The sequence below is a fragment of the Quercus suber genome, unplaced genomic scaffold, assembly GCF_002906115.3.
Source record: "Quercus suber isolate HL8 unplaced genomic scaffold, Cork oak 2.0 scaffold_1049, whole genome shotgun sequence".
NCBI classification, from domain to species: Eukaryota; Viridiplantae; Streptophyta; class Magnoliopsida; order Fagales; family Fagaceae; genus Quercus; species Quercus suber.
The window spans coordinates 84,803-105,079 of NW_027070459.1; the positions used below are offsets into that span (position 1 = coordinate 84,803).

The window sequence follows — 20,277 nt, forward strand, 5'->3', positions numbered from 1 at the left end:
ATTTAAAAAAAAAAAAAAATCCCCTCATGTAGTTGTCGTAAGAGGGAAAAGAAATTTTAACTTTTATCCAAGATTTGTATTTAATTAGAGTAATAATAATAAAATTGCTAACAAAAGATTGCTTGGTAAACAAGAATGAATATATTTTGACTTTTGAGTTTTGAGTCACAAAAACGCTGTAAAAAGAAGTAGCATCTTTTTTCAACTCCAAAGACCAAAGTGATGACATTGAAATTTAATTTCTACCTTTTCAACATATAAATTGGTTTTGTAAGGATTAAAAAAAAAAAAAAAAAAAAAACTATAACTTTTATCCAGATTTGTATGTTAATTAGTGCAATAATAATTAAATTGCTAACAAACATTGGCTGGTACACAAGAATGAATATATTTAGAGTTTACGAAAAATTATGAAAAGAATTGGCATCTTTTTTTTTGAAGTCCAAAGGACCAAAGTGACATTGAAATTGAATTTCTACCTTTTCAACACATAAGTTGGGTTTTGTAAAGGAAAAAAAAAAAAAACAATAACTTCTATCCAAGATTGTATGTAGGTTTCTCCAAAAAAAAAAGGTATATTAATTAGCATAATACATAATTAAATTACTAACAAAACTTTGGCTTGGTACACAATAATGAATATATTTGGAGTTTACGAAAAACGTTTTCAAAACAGTGGCACCTAATTTTTTCAGGTCCATGACCAAAGGTCAAAACTTTAATTGAATATTTACATTTCAAATGTGAGTTTCCGTCTTCTCAAAAAAAAAAAAAAAACACGTGAGTTTCCGCGCCAGTTTCCCGTACGTACGAAGCATCAGAAGGATATTGTGATGTGAATGACTCGAGTCACTATATATATGTCACCGATAATGTTGCTACATATTCATTGTTGGGACAAGTTCCAAACCAACATACACAGAAAAGAAGCATAGAGAGTTTGATCATCTGTTTTTTGTTTAATTCACTATCTATATTGAGAAAACAAAAACTCTTTCTGGGTTTGGTGGGCTTTTGCAGTTATTGCAGCAGGACCAGTCTTTGGTTTTAGCCATAAAGTTTGAACATTTACACATTGAATTGAATTCTGAGAAATATATACATATTTTGGGGGACTTGGTGGGTTTTAGCTGTTGGTTGTAATGGAAGGGGTGACATTTACAAGCTAGTAGTAGTTTAAGAGTGAATAGTTCTTCCCGATGGAGGAACAGCTCTCGTGGAAGTTTCAACAGGTCTTCACGTGAAGAAGACGATGAAGAAGCTCTCAAATGGGCTGCCCTTGAAAAGCTTCCTACGTTTGATCGTCTAAGAAAAAGTATATTAACTACCTCAAAAGGAGGCTAATGAAATCAATATAGAAAGTCTTGGATTTGAAGAAAGGAAGCAATTGCTTGAGGTTGGTGAAAGTAGCAGAAGAGGACAATGAGAAGTTCTTGATGAAGGTCAGAACCGGATAGATAGGTAAGAGTTCTGCCAACTTTTGCTTCAAATTTTTATATCTGCTTTGGTTTGTACTGTAATGCGATTTTAATTTCCCGGTTTCTTGGAATTTAATTAGAGTTGGAATTGATCTTCCAACATTGAAGTACGATTTGAGCACCTAAATGTTGAGGCAGAAGCATATGTGGGTGGCAGAGCTTTGCCTACATTCTTTAACTTCAGTGTCAATATTGTAGAGGACCACTAACCAGCAGCAAAATATGTACTAGTCAGTTACACAATTTTTTTTGAAGTGTTTCTGTTAAGTTGTTATTGAATTTACTTTTCACCGTGCGCAGGGTTTTTTAAATTCTCTCAATATTCTGCCAAGTAAAAAGAAACACTTGTCTATCCTTAAAAATGTTAGTGGAATCATCAAGCCTAGAAGGTGAGAAATCAACCTCAGCTATAATATGCATTGGACTCTGAATGTTACAATTAGTTTCTGGGAACCATTCTCATTTTCTGCATATGTATTTTGCAGAATGACATTGCTATTGGGTCCCCAAGTTCTGGGAAGACAACACTCTTGTTGGCTTTGCCGGAAAGCTTGACCCTGATCTAAAGGTGAAAATAATTTGATTTCAGCGTCAACTCATCCTTCAATTTTCAATTCTTTACTCTATTTAAATCTTTAGTATCATCTCTGATTAAAAGAAAAAAAAAAATGAAATTCTTCTTCAGTTGTCTGGGAGGTGACTTACAACGGCCATGCATGAATGAGTTTGTACCCCAGAAACTGCTGCCTATATCAGTCAATATGATCTCCATATTGGAGAAATGACTGTAAGAGAAACCCTGTGCTTCTCTGCAAGGTGCCAAGGGTTGGATCACGCTACGGTCAGTTAATTTAGTGACAGATCACTTATTTTATAGCTTTCCTTTCAATATAAATTTCTAGATGAACTGTCATGAGTAATATGTAATATTAGAAGAATGACCGTTGTTTGTAATCTGCAGATATGCTAGCAGAGTTGTCCAGAAGAGAAAAAGAGGCAAATATCAAGCCAGATCCAGATATTGATATCTACATGAAGGTGAGGCAGAAGCTCTTGACCTATAATTTGTATCTTTAGCTAATCTCTTGTATTTCACTTAGATCGAGATTTATAGTAAAGTTTTCATAATTCATATGAAAAATAATAAAAATGGTTGCAACTGTAATCTTTGGCATAATTCATGTTATAGTTGATTATTTATGTTCAATTTTGGATTGAGTAGCATCTTTAATTTTATTGTAACATAACTTATTCACGTGAGTGATGTGTTTTCTTTTGTTTATTGGCTTCTAATATATCAGGCTGCCACAACTGAAGGCCAAGAGGCAACAGTGGTGACAGATTATACATTAAAGGTAACATTTCCGGTTTTGGCATAGGCTTATGACTATTAAGACACAGTAAACATAATATACTTTAATCTCTTTAATTTGCTTCAAATATACAGGTTTTGGGTTTAGATGTGTGTGCTGATACCATGGTTGGCGATGAAATGATAAGGGTATTTCTGGTGGACAAAGGAAGCGTGTTACAACAGGTACATCGAATCAATAGCAAATAGAATTCAGTTTAGTTGATATGAAATTGGATGTATGCTAATCTATATTGAATCAAATTATAGGGGAGATGTTGTTGGACCAGCAAAGGCAATGTTTATGGACGAAATATCAACTGGATTGGACAGTTCGACGACTTTCCAAATTGTGAATTCACTGAAGCAATATGTTCACATTCTTGATGGAACAGCAGTCATCTCTCTACTGCAGCCAGCACCAGAGACATATAATCTTTTCGATGACATTATTCTCCTCTCTGATGGCTACATTGTGTACCAGGTCCCCGTGAGCTAGTTCTTGACTTTTTTGAATCCATGGGTTTTAAATGTCCGGACCGAAAAGGCGTGGCTGACTTCTTGCAAGAGGTTAGTGTTAATCTTTTTTTTTTCTTTTATCTCATCCATACTAATAAAGAACTTAAGGATGAGTCTTACATGTGGAATTCTCATCTGTATTTTCTGTGATTATGACAGGTGACATCAAGGAAAGATCAGGAGCAGTACTGGGCACGCAAAGATGAGCCTTACAGTTTTGTCACAGTTCAGGAATTTGCTGAGGCATTCCAATCATTCCATGTTGGCAGGAGTATAGGAGATGAACTTTCAGTTCCATATGACAGAGTAAAAGCCACCCGGCTGCTTTGACAACCAACAAGTATGGTGTTAACAAGAAGGAGCTGTTAAAAGCTAATTTCTCAAGAGAATACTTGCTGATGAAGAGGAATTCATTTGTTTATATCTTCAAGCTTACACAAGTAGGCTTAAAACTTAATTTTTTCCTCTTGCTTTAATTTGCATTTAGTATGATTTCGATTTTAACTTTGTTTGTTTCGTTTTTGTGCTTTTAGCTTTTTATGATGGCTCTGATTGCAATGACACTTTTCCTACGGACAAAGATGCCTCGTGAATCAGTACCGATGGATCAATTTATACGGGTGCTTTGTTCTTCACTGTGATTATGATTATGTTTAATGGAATGGCAGAGCTTTCTATGACGATTGTAAAGCTTCCTGTCTTTTACAAGCAAAGGGATCTCCTCTTCTATCCTTCTTGGGTATATGCTCTTCCAACATGGATCCTCAAGATTCCAGTAACATTTTTAGAAGTTGGAGTTTGGGTATTTATGACTATTATGTCATTGGATTTGATCCAAGTCCTGGAAGGTAATTATAATGATATTGTGGCTCATTTAGATATTGCTTTAGTTTGTGTGTTATATTCTAATCAATATATTCAAATGTAATATTGCAGGTTGTTTAAACAATACCTTCTGCTCTTACTTGTAAACCAAATGGCTTCTGCATTATTCCGATCTATTGGGCAATGGGTAGAAACATGATTATTGCCAACACTTTTGGGTCCTTTGCATTGCTCTTACTTTTCGCCTTAGGTGGCTTTATACTTTCCAAAGGTAACAATATACTAAACTAAGAAATTTATTAAACCTTTTTTTCAGTTTGTTACTATACCTTCAAGAACTGCCTTTTCATCTGTTGACTTACTTCTATAGATGATATAAAAAATGGTGGATATGGGGTTACTGGATATCGCCTTTGATGTACGGACAGAATGCAATAGTGTGAATGAGTTCCTGGGGGAAACTGGAGAAATGTAACTTCTTGACTATGCATCTGAACATCTATGCCGTCTTCTGTTAATAATAAGCTAATGCTTGATTAAATTGTAATAATATAGGTAGCACAACGGAAGCACTGGGAATTTCAGTTTTGAAGTCTCGTGGGTTCTTCACACAAGCATATGGTATTGGATTGGCGTAGGAGCACTAGTTGGATTCTTACTAGTTTTCAACATCATTTTCACGCTGGCTCTTACTTATCTTAACCGTGGGTATCTCCACCTTTTCCGCTATATGTTTAAAATTAGTAGCTTTTTTGTTAATGATGTACCATTTCTTGTGCAGCATTTGGAAAGCACAAAGTGTAAATCAGATGAACCAGAAAGCAATGAACAAGGGCAAAGGACAGGAGAAGGCATACAGTCAACACTCAGAGGAAACAGCTCAAGTCACCATTCCAACATAGGTAATATGTTGCAAATATTGTGTATTGTATCCTGTGAGTATCATAGTTTTATTTCCATTTAGTTTCTAACTAAAGTTAATGGATGTGCAGGAGTAGGAGGAGAAGTAGCTCATCTGCAAGGTCAGGAGCTGAAATTGAGGCCAGTCGTAATGGGAAAAGAGGAATGGTTCTTCCATTTGATCAACATTCTATCACATTTGATGATATTATATATTCTGTTGACATGCCACAGGTAATTCAAGTCATAGATATTTTAAACTAAAAAATTTTCTTGTAGTGGCTTTCAAATTAATATTGTCCGAAAGAAGAAACTTGAGACCTAACTATTTTGGTTGGACTTGTAGGAAATGAAGAGCCAGGGTGTTATTGAGGATAAATTGGTGCTTCTAAAGGGTGTGAGTGGTGCTTTTAGGCCAGGTGTTCACACAGCTCTGATGGGTGTTAGTGGTGCTGGTAAAACAACTCTGATGGATGTGCTAGCTGGTAGGAAAACTGGTGGATATATTGAAGGGAACATCACAATCTCAGGGTTCCCAAAGAACCAAGAAACATTTGCTCGAATTTCTGGGTACTGTGAGCAAAATGACATTCATTCTCCTCATGTTACTGTGTATGAGTCCTTGCTCTACTCAGCATGGCTCCGCTTATCCTCTGAAGTTGATTCAGAAACCAGAAAGGTTGGTATCTAAAAGGCCACTCAAGTTCATGGTTTTTCTGCTTGCATTTCTTCCTACTCTTTTAGTGCAATTGACAGTATGTCACTTTGGCTGGTGCTCATGCTAGACTCTGGAAAATGCTTAAATTTAGCTCACTTGAATATTGCAATATATGAGCTGTTTTCTCTAGGTATGGTTGCAGACTAAGACAATATGAGCACGATTAAGCTTAATAATTAGATTCTATTGTTAATTGTTAAGCATGATTCCATATTAAAGATGTTTGAGTTTGCAATAATAATCTTGATTCCATATTATATCACATGATTCATGATTCTAACAAACGGTTGCAGATGTTCATTGAGAAGTCATGGAGCTTGTGGAGCTAAACCCATTGAGGAATGCACTTGTTGGGTTGCCTGGTGTGAATGGTCTCTCTACTGAGCAGCGCAAGAGGCTCACTATCGCAGTTGAGCTTGTGGCAAACCCCTCTATAATATTCATGGATGAGCCAACTTCAGGTCTAGATGCAAGAGCTGCTGCAATTGTTATGAGAACAGTTAGGAACACAGTGGACACTGGAAGAACAGTTGTGTGCACCATCCATCAGCCAAGCATTGACATATTCGAAGCTTTTGACGAGGTAAGGACTATTAACTATCAACAGGCTAGGTGCAAATGTGTTGGTTAACCTGGTTTTCTTCTAGATTTGAGTATGACACATATGTAACATGTATTTACAGCTTTTCCTGATGAAACGTGGAGGACAAGAGATATACGTTGGGCCATTGGGACACCACTCAAGCCATCTTATAAAGTATTTTGAGGTAGGATTATTGAAGATCAGATGCAAACACCCAACGGCCATAAAATTTATCTATGTTGTATATTTCCTAATGCATATACCTTTCATTTGCTTCTAGAGCATCGAAGGAATCAGAAAAATTAAAGATGGTTACAATCCAGCAACTTGGATGTGGAAGTTACATCTTCAGCAGAGGAAATAACTTTGGGTGTTGATTTTACTAATGTGTACAGAAACTCAGATTTGTACAGGTATGTTTAATATTATATTAAATGCTTTATAGGATGAAAAACGATCTCTACTATCTGGGAAATGTTTAAATAAGTTCTTTGTTGCAGTTATGTTCTTTGAATTTAAGGCTAAAACTTTTACTATGTGGCATATCCATTAGGAGGAACAAGGCATTGATTCAAGAGTTGAGCAAACCTGCCCCAATAAAAAAAGAACTCTATTTCCCAACCCAATATGCACAGTCATTTTTCACTCAATGCATGGCTTGCTTGTGGAAGCAACACTGGTCCTATTGGCGCAACCCACCATACACTGCCGTGAGATTTCTGTTCACAGTTTTCATAGCCTTGATATTTGGGACAATGTTCTGGGACCTCGGTTCCAAGACGTAAGTTACTGCTACAAAAATTTGCCAAATTTTGAACACTCCAATGGATTACTGCTACATTTTAATATAATTTTCAAATTGCAGCAAGAGGCAACAAGATTTATTCAATGCAATGGGTTCCATGTATGCTGCTGTCTCTTCCTTGTGTCCAAAATGCTTCATCAGTGCAGCCTGTAGTGGCAGTTGAACGAACTGTCTTCTATAGAGAAAGAGCTGCTGGAATGTATTCAGCATTGCCATATGCATTTGCACAGGTAACTAGGGTCACATCTTGCAGGCTTAACCTATAGAGTATTACTGTATTAGTCTACAATAATTGTGTATGTTAATGTGACTTACTATCTTTTGTTGCAGGTTACAATTGAGCTCCCATAGTTTTTGCGCAAGCTGTGTTTTATGGCATCATAGTTTATGCAATGATTGGTTTGAATGGACTGTAGCAAATTCTTTTTGGTATCTATTTTTCATGTACTTCACATTGTTGTACTTTACCTTCTACGGCATGATGACTGTGGCTGTGACGCAAACCACCATATTGTTCCATAATATCATTGCATTTTATGCAATATGGAATCTATTTTCAGGATTCATTATCCACGAACTGTAAGTATTTTCACTTTGATGTGCAGGTTTTCATGTGTACAAATATATCTAACAATACTAAATCTTTTTCATTTTTCCTTTTCTTACATTTATCCACTTGGAAATCAACAGAGGATTCCTGTATGGTGGAGATGGTACTACTGGCATGTCCAGTAGCTTGGACTTTGTATGGATTGGTTGTTCTCAATTTGGAGATATAGAGGAATTGATGAATGATGGCAATAATGAATCAAAAAAAAAAAAAAAAAAAAAAAAAAAAAAAAAAAAAAAAAACATGTGAGTTTCTGCGTCAGTTTCCACGTACGTACGAAGCAGGGGCGGAGGCAGAGGGGGGCGAGGGGGGGCACCTGCCCCCCCTGACTCCTAAAATTTTCATGTATATGTAACTTTAATTCTTAAGTAGTTCCACGCATAGAGAAAAAACCAAAAAAAAAAAAAAAGGACTCCCACTTGGTTGAAACAAAGTGGCTCTCACACAAGAAAAAAGAAAGCAAAAAAAAGTTGTCTCCAACTTGTCACCTATTTTTCTGTCCTTATAGGTAGCTTTTATCTTGTCCCAAGTTTGACACATGTTTCACAATTTTTTTTCTTTTCTATTATTTTTTTTACCATTTTCACTAATAATGATACTCTTTACAATATTTTATTGTCTATTAATGCTAGAGATATTACAAATTTTACTACTTATATATTATAAATTGATATGTCACCAATTACAAAAAATAATTTCAAACATTTATTCATTATATATTGTTTAAGTAACACTAATAACATTTTTACCATATCAGTTTGTAAACATTTTGTTGTAAATTTTGTAGTATGAATTGATTATTTTATAAAATTTATTTTAATGATATGAAATATATTTATTTTCTTACAATTGTTTATTTATTTTGTTATTATTATTATTATCGATTAATATTTTTTAGATCAATTTCACTTTAAATAATATCTTTTAATTTTGCCCTGAACTAAAATTTTGGCTCCGCCACTGATACGAAGCATCAGAGGATATTGTGATGTGAATGCACTTCGACGTCCTCACTCTATATATATGTCACCGATAATGTTGCTACATATTCATTGTTGGGACAAGTTCCAAACCAACATACACAGAAAAAAAGCATAGAGAGTTTGATCATCTGTTTTTTGTTTAATTCACTTCTATATTGAGAAAACAAAAACTCTTTCTGGGTTTTGGTGGGCTTTTGCAGTTATTGCAGCAGGACCAGTCTTTGGTTTTAGCCATAAAGTTTGAACATTTACACATTGAATTGAATTCTGAAGAAATATATACATATTTCTGGGGGGACTTGGTGGGTTTTAGCTGTTGGTTGTAATGGAAGGGGGTGACATTTACAAGGCTAGTAGTAGTTTAAGAGTGAATAGTTCTTCCCGATGGAGGAACACTCTGTGGAAGTTTTCAACAGGTCTTCACGTGAAGAAGACGATGAAGAAGCTCTCAAATGGGCTGCCCTTGAAAAGCTTCCTACGTTTGATCGTCTAAGAAAAGGTATATTAACTACCTCAAAAGGTGAGGCTAATGAAATCAATATAGAAAGTCTTGGATTTGAAGAAAGGAAGCAATTGCTTGAGAGGTTGTGAAATAGCGAAGAGGACAATGAGAAGTTCTTGATGAAGGTCAGGAACCGGATAGATAGGTAAGAGTTCTGCCAATTTATGCTTCAAATTTTATATATTGTTTGGTTATGTACTGTAATGGATTTTAATTTCCTCGGTTTCTTGGAATTTAATTAGAGTTGGAATTGATCTTCCAACAATTGAGTACGATTTGAGCACCTAAATGTTGAGGCAGAAGCATATGTGGGTGGCAGAGCTTTGCCTACATTCTTTAACTTCAGTGTCAATATTGTAGAGGTAACCAGCAGCAAAATATGTACTAGTCAGTTACACAATTTTTCTTTCGAAGTGTTTCTGTTAAGTTGTTATTGAATTTACTTTTCACCGTGCGCAGGGTTTTTTAAATTCTCTCAATATTCTGCCAAGTAAAAAGAAACACTTGTCTATCCTTAAAAATGTTAGTGGAATCATCAAGCCTAGAAGGTGAGAAATCAACCTCAGCTATAATATGCATTGGACTCTGAATGTTTACAATTAGTTTCTGGGAACCATTCTCATTTTCTGCATATGTATTTTGCAGAATGACATTGCTATTGGGTCCCCCAAGTTCTGGGAAGACAACACTCTTGTTGGCTTTGGCCGGAAAGCTTGACCCTGATCTAAAGGTGAAAATAATTTGATTTCAGCGTCAACTCATCCTTCAATTTGCAATTCTTTACTCTATTTAAATCTTTAGTATCATCTCTGATTAAAAGGAAAAAAAAAAATGAAATTCTTCTTCAGTTGTCTGGGAGGGTGACTTACAACGGCCATGGCATGAATGAGTTTGTACCCCAGAGAACTGCTGCCTATATCAGTCAATATGATCTCCATATTGGAGAAATGACTGTAAGAGAAACCCTGTGCTTCTCTGCAAGGTGCCAAGGGGTTGGATCACGCTACGGTCAGTTAATTTAGTGACAGGATCACTTATTTTATAGCTTTCCTTCAATATAAATTTCTAGATGAACTGTCATGAGTAATATGTAATATTAGGAAGAATGACCGTTGTTTTGGTAATCTGCAGATATGCTAGCAGAGTTGTCCAGAAGAGAAAAAGAGGCAAATATCAAGCCAGATCCAGATATTGATATCTACATGAAGGTGAGGCAGAAGCTCTTGACCTATAATTTGTATCTTTAGCTAATCTCTTGTATTTCACTTAGATCGAGATTTATAGTAATAGTTTTCATAATTCATATGAAAAATAATAAAAATGGTTGCAACCGTAATCTTTGGCATAATTCATGTTATAGTTGATTATTTATGTTCAATTTTGGATTGAGTAGCATCTTTAATTTTATTTGTAACATAACTTATTCACGTGAGTGATGGTGGTTTTCTTTTGTTTATTGGCTTCTAATATATCAGGCTGCCACAACTGAAGGCCAAGAGGCAACAGTGGTGACAGATTATACATTAAAGGTAACATTTCCAGTTTTGGCATAGGCTTATGACTATTAAGACACAGTAAACATAATATACTTTAATCTCTTTAATTTGCTTCAAATATACAGGTTTTGGGTTTAGATGTGTGTGCTGATACCATGGTTGGCGATGAAATGATAAGGGGTATTTCTGGTGGACAAAGGAAGCGTGTTACAACAGGTACATCGAATCAATAGCAAATAGAATTCAGTTTAGTTGATATGAAATTGGATGTATGCTAATCTATATTGAATCAAATTATAGGGGAGATGTTGGTTGGACCAGCAAAGGCAATGTTTATGGACGAAATATCAACTGGATTGGACAGTTCGACAACTTTCCAAATTGTGAATTCACTGAAGCAATATGTTCACATTCTTGATGGAACAGCAGTCATCTCTCTACTGCAGCCAGCACCAGAGACATATAATCTTTTCGATGACATTATTCTCCTCTCTGATGGCTACATTGTGTACCAGGGTCCCCGTGAGCTAGTTCTTGACTTTTTTGAATCCATGGGTTTTAAATGTCCGGACCGAAAAGGCGTGGCTGACTTCTTGCAAGAGGTTAGTGTTAATCTTTTCTTTTCTTTTTCTTTTTTCTTTTTAATCTCATCCATACTAATAAAGAACTTAAGGATGAGTCTTACATGTGGAATTCTCATCTGTATTTTCTGTGATTATGACAGGTGACATCAAGGAAAGATCAGGAGCAGTACTGGGCACGCAAAGATGAGCCTTACAGTTTTGTCACAGTTCAGGAATTTGCTGAGGCATTCCAATCATTCCATGTTGGCAGGAGTATAGGAGATGAACTTTCAGTTCCATATGACAAGAGTAAAAGCCACCCGGCTGCTTTGACAACCAACAAGTATGGTGTTAACAAGAAGGAGCTGTTAAAAGCTAATTTCTCAAGAGAATACTTGCTGATGAAGAGGAATTCATTTGTTTATATCTTCAAGCTTACACAAGTAGGCTTAAAACTTAATTTTTTCCTCTTGCTTTAATTTGCATTTAGTATGATTTCGATTTTTAACTTTTGTTTGTTTCGTTTTTGTGCTTTTAGCTTTTTATGATGGCTCTGATTGCAATGACACTTTTCCTACGGACAAAGATGCCTCGTGAATCAGTAACCGATGGATCAATTTATACGGGTGCTTTGTTCTTCACTGTGATTATGATTATGTTTAATGGAATGGCAGAGCTTTCTATGACGATTGTAAAGCTTCCTGTCTTTTACAAGCAAAGGGATCTCCTCTTCTATCCTTCTTGGGTATATGCTCTTCCAACATGGATCCTCAAGATTCCAGTAACATTTTTAGAAGTTGGAGTTTGGGTATTTATGACCTATTATGTCATTGGATTTGATCCAAGTCCTGGAAGGTAATTATAATGATATTGTGGCTCATTTAGATATTGCTTTAGTTTGTGCGTTATATTCTAATCAATATATTCAAATGTAAATATTGCAGGTTGTTTAAACAATACCTTCTACTCTTACTTGTAAACCAAATGGCTTCTGCATTATTCCGATCTATTGGAGCAATGGGTAGAAACATGATTATTGCCAACACTTTTGGGTCCTTTGCATTGCTCTTACTTTTCGCCTTAGGTGGCTTTATACTTTCCAAAGGTAACAATATACTAAACTAAGAAATTTATTTAAACGTTTCTTTTTTTCAGTTTGTTATACTATACCTTCAAGAACTGCCTTTTCATCTGTTGACTTACTTCTATAGATGATATAAAGAAATGGTGGATATGGGGTTACTGGATATCGCCTTTGATGTACGGACAGAATGCAATAGTGGTGAATGAGTTCCTGGGGGGAAACTGGAGAAATGTAACTTCTTTGACTATGCATCTGAACATCTATGCCGTCTTCCTGTTAATAACAAGCTAATGCTTGATTAAATTGTAATAATATAGGGTAGCACAACGGAAGCACTGGGAATTTCAGTTTTGAAGTCTCGAGGGTTCTTCACACAAGCATATTGGTATTGGATTGGCGTAGGAGCACTAGTTGGATTCTTACTAGTTTTCAACATCATTTTCACGCTGGCTCTTACTTATCTTAACCGTGGGTATCTCCACCTTTTCCGCTATATGTTTTATAAATTAGGAGCTTTTTTGTTAATGATGTACCATTTCTTGTGCAGCATTTGGAAAGGCACAAACTGTAAAATCAGATGAACCAGAAAGCAATGAACAAGGGCAAAGGACAGGAGAAGGCATACAGTCAACACTCAGAGGAAACAGCTCAAGTCACCATTCCAACATAGGTAATATGTTGCAAATATTGTGTATTGTATCCTGTGAGTATCATAGTTTTATTTCCATTTAGTTTCTAACTAAAGTTAACGGATGTGCAGGGAGTAGGAGGAGAAGTAGCTCATCTGCAAGGTCAGGAGCTGAAATTGAGGCCAGTCGTAATGGGAAAAGAGGAATGGTTCTTCCATTTGATCAACATTCTATCACATTTGATGATATTATATATTCTGTTGACATGCCACAGGTAACTCAAGTCATAGATATTTTAAACTAAAAAATTTTCTTGTAGTGGCTTTCAAATTAATATTGTCCCGAAAGAAGAAACTTGAGACCTAACTATTTTGGTTGGACTTGTAGGAAATGAAGAGCCAGGGTGTTATTGAGGATAAATTGGTGCTTCTAAAGGGTGTGAGTGGTGCTTTTAGGCCAGGTGTTCTCACAGCTCTGATGGGTGTTAGTGGTGCTGGTAAAACAACTCTGATGGATGTGCTAGCTGGTAGGAAAACTGGTGGATATATTGAAGGGAACATCACAATCTCAGGGTTCCCAAAGAACCAAGAAACATTTGCTCGAATTTCTGGGTACTGTGAGCAAAATGACATTCATTCTCCTCATGTTACTGTGTATGAGTCCTTGCTCTACTCAGCATGGCTCCGCTTATCCTCTGAAGTTGATTCAGAAACCAGAAAGGTTGGTATCTAAAAGGCCACTCAAGTTCATGGTTTTTCTGCTTGCATTTCTTCCTACTCTTTTAGTGCAATTGACAGTATGTCACTTTGGCTGGTGCTCATGCTAGACTCTGGAAAATGCTTAAATTTAGCTCACTTGAATATTGCAATATATGAGCTTGTTTTCTCTAGGTATGGTTGCAGACTAAGACAATATGAGCACGATTAAGCTTAATAAATTAGATTCTATTGTTAATTGTTAAGCATGATTCCATATTAAAGATGTTTGAGTTTGCAATAATAATCTTGATTCCATATTATATCACTATGATTCATGATTCTAACAAACGGTTGCAGATGTTCATTGAGGAAGTCATGGAGCTTGTGGAGCTAAACCCATTGAGGAATGCACTTGTTGGGTTGCCTGGTGTGAATGGTCTCTCTACTGAGCAGCGCAAGAGGCTCACTATCGCAGTTGAGCTTGTGGCAAACCCCTCTATAATATTCATGGATGAGCCAACTTCAGGTCTAGATGCAAGAGCTGCTGCAATTGTTATGAGAACAGTTAGGAACACAGTGGACACTGGAAGAACAGTTGTGTGCACCATCCATCAGCCAAGCATTGACATATTCGAAGCTTTTGACGAGGTAAGGACTATTAACTATCAACAGGCTAGGTGCAAATGTGTTGGTTAACCTGGTTTTCTTCTAGATTTGAGTATGACACATATGTAACATGTATTTACAGCTTTTCCTGATGAAACGTGGAGGACAAGAGATATACGTTGGGCCATTGGGACACCACTCAAGCCATCTTATAAAGTATTTTGAGGTAGGATTATTTGAAGATCAGAATTGCAAACACCCAACGGCCATAAAAATTTATCTATGTTGTATATTTCCTAATGCATATACCTTTCATTTGCTTCTAGAGCATCGAAGGAATCAGAAAAATTAAAGATGGTTACAATCCAGCAACTTGGATGTTGGAAGTTACATCTTCAGCAGAGGAAATAACTTTGGGTGTTGATTTTACTAATGTGTACAGAAACTCAGATTTGTACAGGTATGTTTAATATTATATTAAATGCTTTATAGGATTGAAAAACGATTCTACTATCTGGGAAATGTTTAAATAAGTTCTTTGTTGTAGTTATGTTCTTTGAATTTAAGGCTAAAACTTTTACTATGTGGCATATCCATTAGGAGGAACAAGGCATTGATTCAAGAGTTGAGCAAACCTGCCCCTAATAAAAAAGAACTCTATTTCCCAACCCAATATGCACAGTCATTTTTCACTCAATGCATGGCTTGCTTGTGGAAGCAACACTGGTCCTATTGGCGCAACCCACCATACACTGCCGTGAGATTTCTGTTCACAGTTTTCATAGCCTTGATATTTGGGACAATGTTCTGGGACCTCGGTTCCAAGACGTAAGTTACTGCTACAAAAATTTGCCAAATTTTGAACACTCCAATGGATTACTGCTACATTTTAATATAATTTTCAAATTGCAGCAAGAGGCAACAAGATTTATTCAATGCAATGGGTTCCATGTATGCTGCTGTTCTCTTCCTTGGTGTCCAAAATGCTTCATCAGTGCAGCCTGTAGTGGCAGTTGAACGAACTGTCTTCTATAGAGAAAGAGCTGCTGGAATGTATTCAGCATTGCCATATGCATTTGCACAGGTAACTAGGGTCACATCTTGCAGGCTTAACCTATAGAGTATTACTGTATTAGTCTACAATAATTGTGTATGTTAATGTGACTTACTATCTTTTGTTGCAGGTTACAATTGAGCTCCCATATGTTTTTGCGCAAGCTGTGTTTTATGGCATCATAGTTTATGCAATGATTGGGTTTGAATGGACTGTAGCCAAATTCTTTTGGTATCTATTTTTCATGTACTTCACATTGTTGTACTTTACCTTCTACGGCATGATGACTGTGGCTGTGACGCCAAACCACCATATTGCTTCCATAATATCATCTGCATTTTATGCAATATGGAATCTATTTTCAGGATTCATTATCCCACGAACTGTAAGTATTTTCCACTTTTGATGTGCAGGTTTTCATGTGTACAAATATATCTAACAATTACTAAATCTTTTTCATTTTTCCTTTTCCTTACATTTATCCACTTGGAAATCAACAGAGGATTCCTGTATGGTGGAGATGGTACTACTGGGCATGTCCAGTAGCTTGGACTTTGTATGGATTGGTTGTTTCTCAATTTGGAGATATAGAGGAATTGATGAATGATGGCAATAATGAATCAGTAAAAGAGTTTGTTAAAAGCTATTTTGGATACAAGCATGATTTTCTAGGAGTGGTTGCGGTTGTAGTTGCTGGGGTTGCAGTACTCTTTGCATTCATCTTCGCAGTTTCCATCAAGATTTTCAATTTCCAAAGGCGATAGAAGGTTGTTTTGATTATTTTGTATAGTATGTTTTTAGGATTAATGCTATCTTGCAAGTCCAAGATGTTTTGTCTCTTACACCAACAAGATGTATCTTGAAGCACTTTATTATTATTATTATTATCATTATTTTGAGGAGGAATATTATGAATTTTATTCAAGGAAAGTCAGCCATGATCAGCGAAAAGAACATAAATCAAATATGGAAGAACATTCTCTATCCACACTAGAAAACCTCTAATATGTCTAGTATGTTTAGCTAGGTTGTGAACAACAATCACTACAACAATATGTATTTTTGGTGGCGAATATTAGTGACGAAAAGACCATAAATCAAATGTGGAGGAACATTCTCTATCAACACTGAAAAACCTCTAACATGTCGAAAACCTCTAACATGTCTAGTATGTTTAGCTAGGTTGAGAACAACAATCACTACCACAATATGTATTTTTGGCGGTGAATATTAGTAATGAATTTTTTTTTTTTGGTCACCAAAAGTTAAAATATAATGACGAAATTCATATTTCATCGCCATTTATAAAAAAATAATAACATTTGGCGACGAAAATTAAAATTTTTCCCCAAATGTCACTTGACGATGAAACTATTTTTTTACTAAATAATGTATTTAGTGAGGAAAACATTAGGCAACAAAATGTTTTTGTCACCAATTGTTTTTTTTAAATAGTTAGACCTTCTGGATATAAAACATTTTGTCGCCAGGACTTTTGACAATGTGGTATATGCGTCGAAACCAATTTCGTAGCCAAAAAACAAATTTCATCACCAAAAGTCCTTGCAACAAAAAATAGGACTTTTGGTGAAGAAAATTTTTGTCACCAAAAATACATTTTGTTGCAATAAATGTTACCAAGTCTACGTACATGAGAAAAGGAAATACAATTATTGGCAACAATGGTAGATTTGGCTGAACGAGCATACGGCCAAATGGAGATAGAGAGTCCTCATCAGAGTTGAGAGTTTTTAATCATAGTTTCAAAATCACCTTCAAGGATAAAATAAGTGAAATCAAGTTCCTAGGCAAATGAGATAACCCTTGCAGTAGCCCTGGCCTCAATGAGGCTTGATGAGAAAGGTAGAGAGGTTTGCTTCTAGAGTGAGGCAATAGCTTGGCCCTAACATTCTCAAGTTACCACTCCCAAACTAGCTTTGCCTAAATCTTGAAAGGTTGCCCCATCAAAATTGATCTTGGTTGAACCCTCAAGAGGAGGAGACCAGCAGACCTGTGAGCTTGTTTGGACAGAAGACCGGGCCGAGGTGACAGGATCGGTACGAAGAAAATCAGCAAGTGCTTGAGTTGCTTAAGGGATCACCTACAAGAGAGGAAACTCCTTGGAACTAATTCTGAGTTGGTTTCTTCAATACCATATAGTCCATATGACCATGGCCATCAATTCTAGATTTTTCCCTTCCTAATGCACGCAGAGAATCAAGTCCCTAAACAATGGAAAAGAGCATGATTGCTGAAATGAAAATGTTGAAATCGAATCCCAAATATTCGAGAGCTTTGAACACTCCCACAGTGCATGAGACACGGTTTTTGAGCACATCTTACAATGTTCATAGATGATGTTAGGTAAAATTTTCCTCCTTCATAAATTCCGCTTGGTTGGGATTGCGTTTAGACAAGAACGCCCCAAAAAATTCTTGACTCTTTTTGGAATTGATAGCCCCCAGATCAATTTCCATCAATCATCATCTTGGGATTGGTTATTAGCAAGAGGGATCACAAAATTTTCCTTAGCAAGGAACTTAAAGCCCGACTTTACTATATAAACACCCGTTGAATTGAAGGGCACAGACCATTTTATCCTCAACTGGGGCATAACTTAAAGGGATACTCAATATCAACTCCAACCTCGTAGGGATTAGACAAACCACGCAAAAAGTTGATATCCCACCTCCCCTCTTTCTCATGTTTTTGTAGTTCGACAAAACATTTGAATAGAGTCAGAATCAAGATATGGCTTGGTAATTTTAGGCTTCCATTTCTCAATATATATGAAAATTTTATCTTTGATGGAAGTTATTATATAGTTTATTAAAAGTGGAGTTTTGTTATTATTCCTACTTGAAGGTAAGCGTTTGATGATGTGTCTCAATGAATTTCAATATATTAGAAGTGGAATTAGAAATTTTCCTCTATTTCTAATTTCATTATATTTTGCAACATGTTTTTTTGTGACCTCTGTTGATGCCCATTTTTGCAAATTCATACCCAATGGCGCATAAGGAAGAAAGCCCAATAAATTGCAAGACGCAAAAGCCCATACGAAAGAAAGCCTAATAAAAAGCAAGGCCTAAAGACCTACCAAGAAGACAGAAGAGTAAGAAAGTTCCAAAGAAAGAAGAGCAAGTAAAAGCAATCTACAGCAAAACACAAATTTGCTGCAAAATACAAATCTGCTGTAAAATACAGCTTTACCGCAGAATACAGTTCTCTGACAAAATGGCTTCAACAGATGAAGATAAATTGGGCCCAAGACCCTTTTGATCCAGTCAACATTATTTGGCCCACAAATCTACCGCAGAATACAGCTTTACCACATAATACAGTTCTCTGGCAGAATAGCTTCAGCAGATGAAGATAAATTGGGCCATAGACCCTTTTGATCCAGTCAACATTATTTGGCCACAAAGGCCCAAATCCTTTTGTATAAAAAAGATAGGCGTGAAAACTAATATGAAGAAGCATGATGAAAAGAAACAAGGAAGAGCAGGAAGTGTCAGCAACAGGAATCACATGAAGGAAAGAAAAGCCGAACCGAAGGAAATGACAAGCGCAGCAGGAAACGCATGAGGAAATAAGACAAAAAATAGGCAACAGAACAAAACAGAACTAATCTGCTATGGCAGAAACAGTGTGGGAACGAAAAAAGAAAAAAACAGAAGGGCCCACGGTTAAAGGGATTTAGATGGCGTGATTTGGAGGTAGGGGGGAAAAGGGAATCTATATTTGGTTTCCTGCCACGATTTCTTTTGGAAATATACCTTGCTGGGATGGTATCTTACTCAAAAGAAGTAATAGATGGTTGGGACCATCTGATGCATGCCATAGAGCTAGGTAGTGAGGTAGCCCAGAGGTAGAGGTATACAGCAAGAACAAACAAAAGGGAATTTTATCGTGAAATAAGTAGTGGTGTAGCAAACATGTACTGGAGCAATGGCAATGGTCGCAGCAACCAATGGGTGGGTGGGTAGTCTTGAAAGGATGCCCACAACAAACCAAAAATAATTAGTAAAGCCCTAGGGGTAAAAGGGAAAAATTTCATTGAATCAATTCACTATAAAAGGTAGGCACCAGATGGGAAAAGCACTGAAGGAAGGAAACCCATGGTAAGAGAGTAGAAAATACCCAGATAGAGGAACCCAAAAAAAGGGAAAAGACCCAAGTGAGAAAAATAACCCACATCAAGATAGTAGTTAGAAACTAAGAGTAAAAAAAAGAACGGAGAAAAAGAAAGAAAGAAAGAAAATGGTAAAAAGAAGAGAGAAAACGTGGCAGGAATAGGGGCATGCATCAATAGACCATCTTTTCCCTCCCTCTTAGCAAATCCACTCTTTGAAATCCCCAAAAATAATAGTTAGTAGCCATTTTAGGCCTATTCTTCAAAATGCACAACTTTGATGGCAAAAGCCTATGACAAGGTTGTATAAGTTGGGCTTTGGGTTCTTTCTTGGTTTACTTATCTTATGGGAGGATTCAATACTTGATTTTGATTGCAAATATATTTGATTTCTCTCATTATAACTTATATCTGCTGTATTTAGTCATCTTGTTGTAGCACATTTTTATCACGTCTGTCGCATCAATTGTCCGCTGTGGTGTCTTAATTTGCTGTACTAGTTATTCTGCTATAGTACCTTTTTGTTATATTTACTGTGTTAACTATTATACTAGCTAAACCTTTTCTGCCAAAGCTTTCTTCTTTATTTGTTATTACGTGTTTTACTTTTGACACAAACTAATCATTATCCTGCCATAAGTATATATATACATATGTCTTATCTCTCATGTCCTGCAGAATATATTTTATAAATGTATATGTGAATACGTATAAGTATATATACTCATATATGTATGT

The 20,277-nt window shown here is 36.1% G+C and overlaps 2 protein-coding genes across 3 annotated transcripts; both read left to right on the forward strand.

Moving 5' to 3' along the window:
- The first annotated feature begins 1,839 nt into the window (after positions 1–1,839).
- Positions 1,840–9,016, forward strand: LOC112019839 (pleiotropic drug resistance protein 1). Its single transcript, XM_065769089.1, is given in 38 exon segments — positions 1,840–1,867; positions 2,204–2,302; positions 2,305–2,319; positions 2,440–2,516; positions 2,780–2,833; positions 2,926–2,974; positions 2,977–3,015; positions 3,105–3,308; positions 3,311–3,399; positions 3,508–3,652; positions 3,655–3,788; positions 3,882–3,939; positions 3,942–4,157; positions 4,160–4,196; positions 4,285–4,349; positions 4,352–4,444; positions 4,544–4,546; positions 4,549–4,644; positions 4,729–4,788; positions 4,791–4,877; positions 4,955–4,973; positions 4,975–5,075; positions 5,138–5,307; positions 5,420–5,756; positions 6,085–6,374; positions 6,475–6,558; positions 6,655–6,706; positions 6,709–6,787; positions 6,928–7,155; positions 7,240–7,299; positions 7,301–7,409; positions 7,510–7,525; positions 7,528–7,575; positions 7,578–7,762; positions 7,870–7,900; positions 7,903–7,935; positions 7,938–7,976; positions 8,973–9,016. Coding segments are annotated over 38 exon segments (3,573 nt in total).
- A 353-nt stretch (positions 9,017–9,369) lies between these two features.
- Positions 9,370–16,312, forward strand: LOC112022466 (pleiotropic drug resistance protein 1). 2 transcript variants are annotated; one of them, XM_065769090.1, is made up of 24 exons: positions 9,370–9,419; positions 9,517–9,636; positions 9,734–9,822; positions 9,920–10,004; positions 10,123–10,282; positions 10,406–10,482; positions 10,750–10,803; positions 10,896–10,986; positions 11,071–11,372; positions 11,495–11,776; positions 11,872–12,188; positions 12,278–12,438; positions 12,545–12,648; positions 12,735–12,885; positions 12,965–13,087; positions 13,178–13,320; positions 13,434–13,766; positions 14,102–14,392; positions 14,493–14,576; positions 14,677–14,810; positions 14,951–15,178; positions 15,263–15,434; positions 15,535–15,789; positions 15,905–16,312. In XM_065769090.1, the coding sequence occupies exons 4-24, from the start codon at positions 9,921–9,923 to the stop codon at positions 16,166–16,168; spliced, it is 3,810 nt and encodes a 1,269-aa protein (XP_065625162.1). In that variant the 5' UTR covers positions 9,370–9,419; positions 9,517–9,636; positions 9,734–9,822; position 9,920; the 3' UTR covers positions 16,169–16,312. The 2 variants fall into 2 exon arrangements, with proteins under 2 accessions (XP_065625162.1, XP_065625163.1); XM_065769091.1 differs by lacking the exon at positions 10,123–10,282.
- Positions 16,313–20,277: the final 3,965 nt, after the last annotated feature.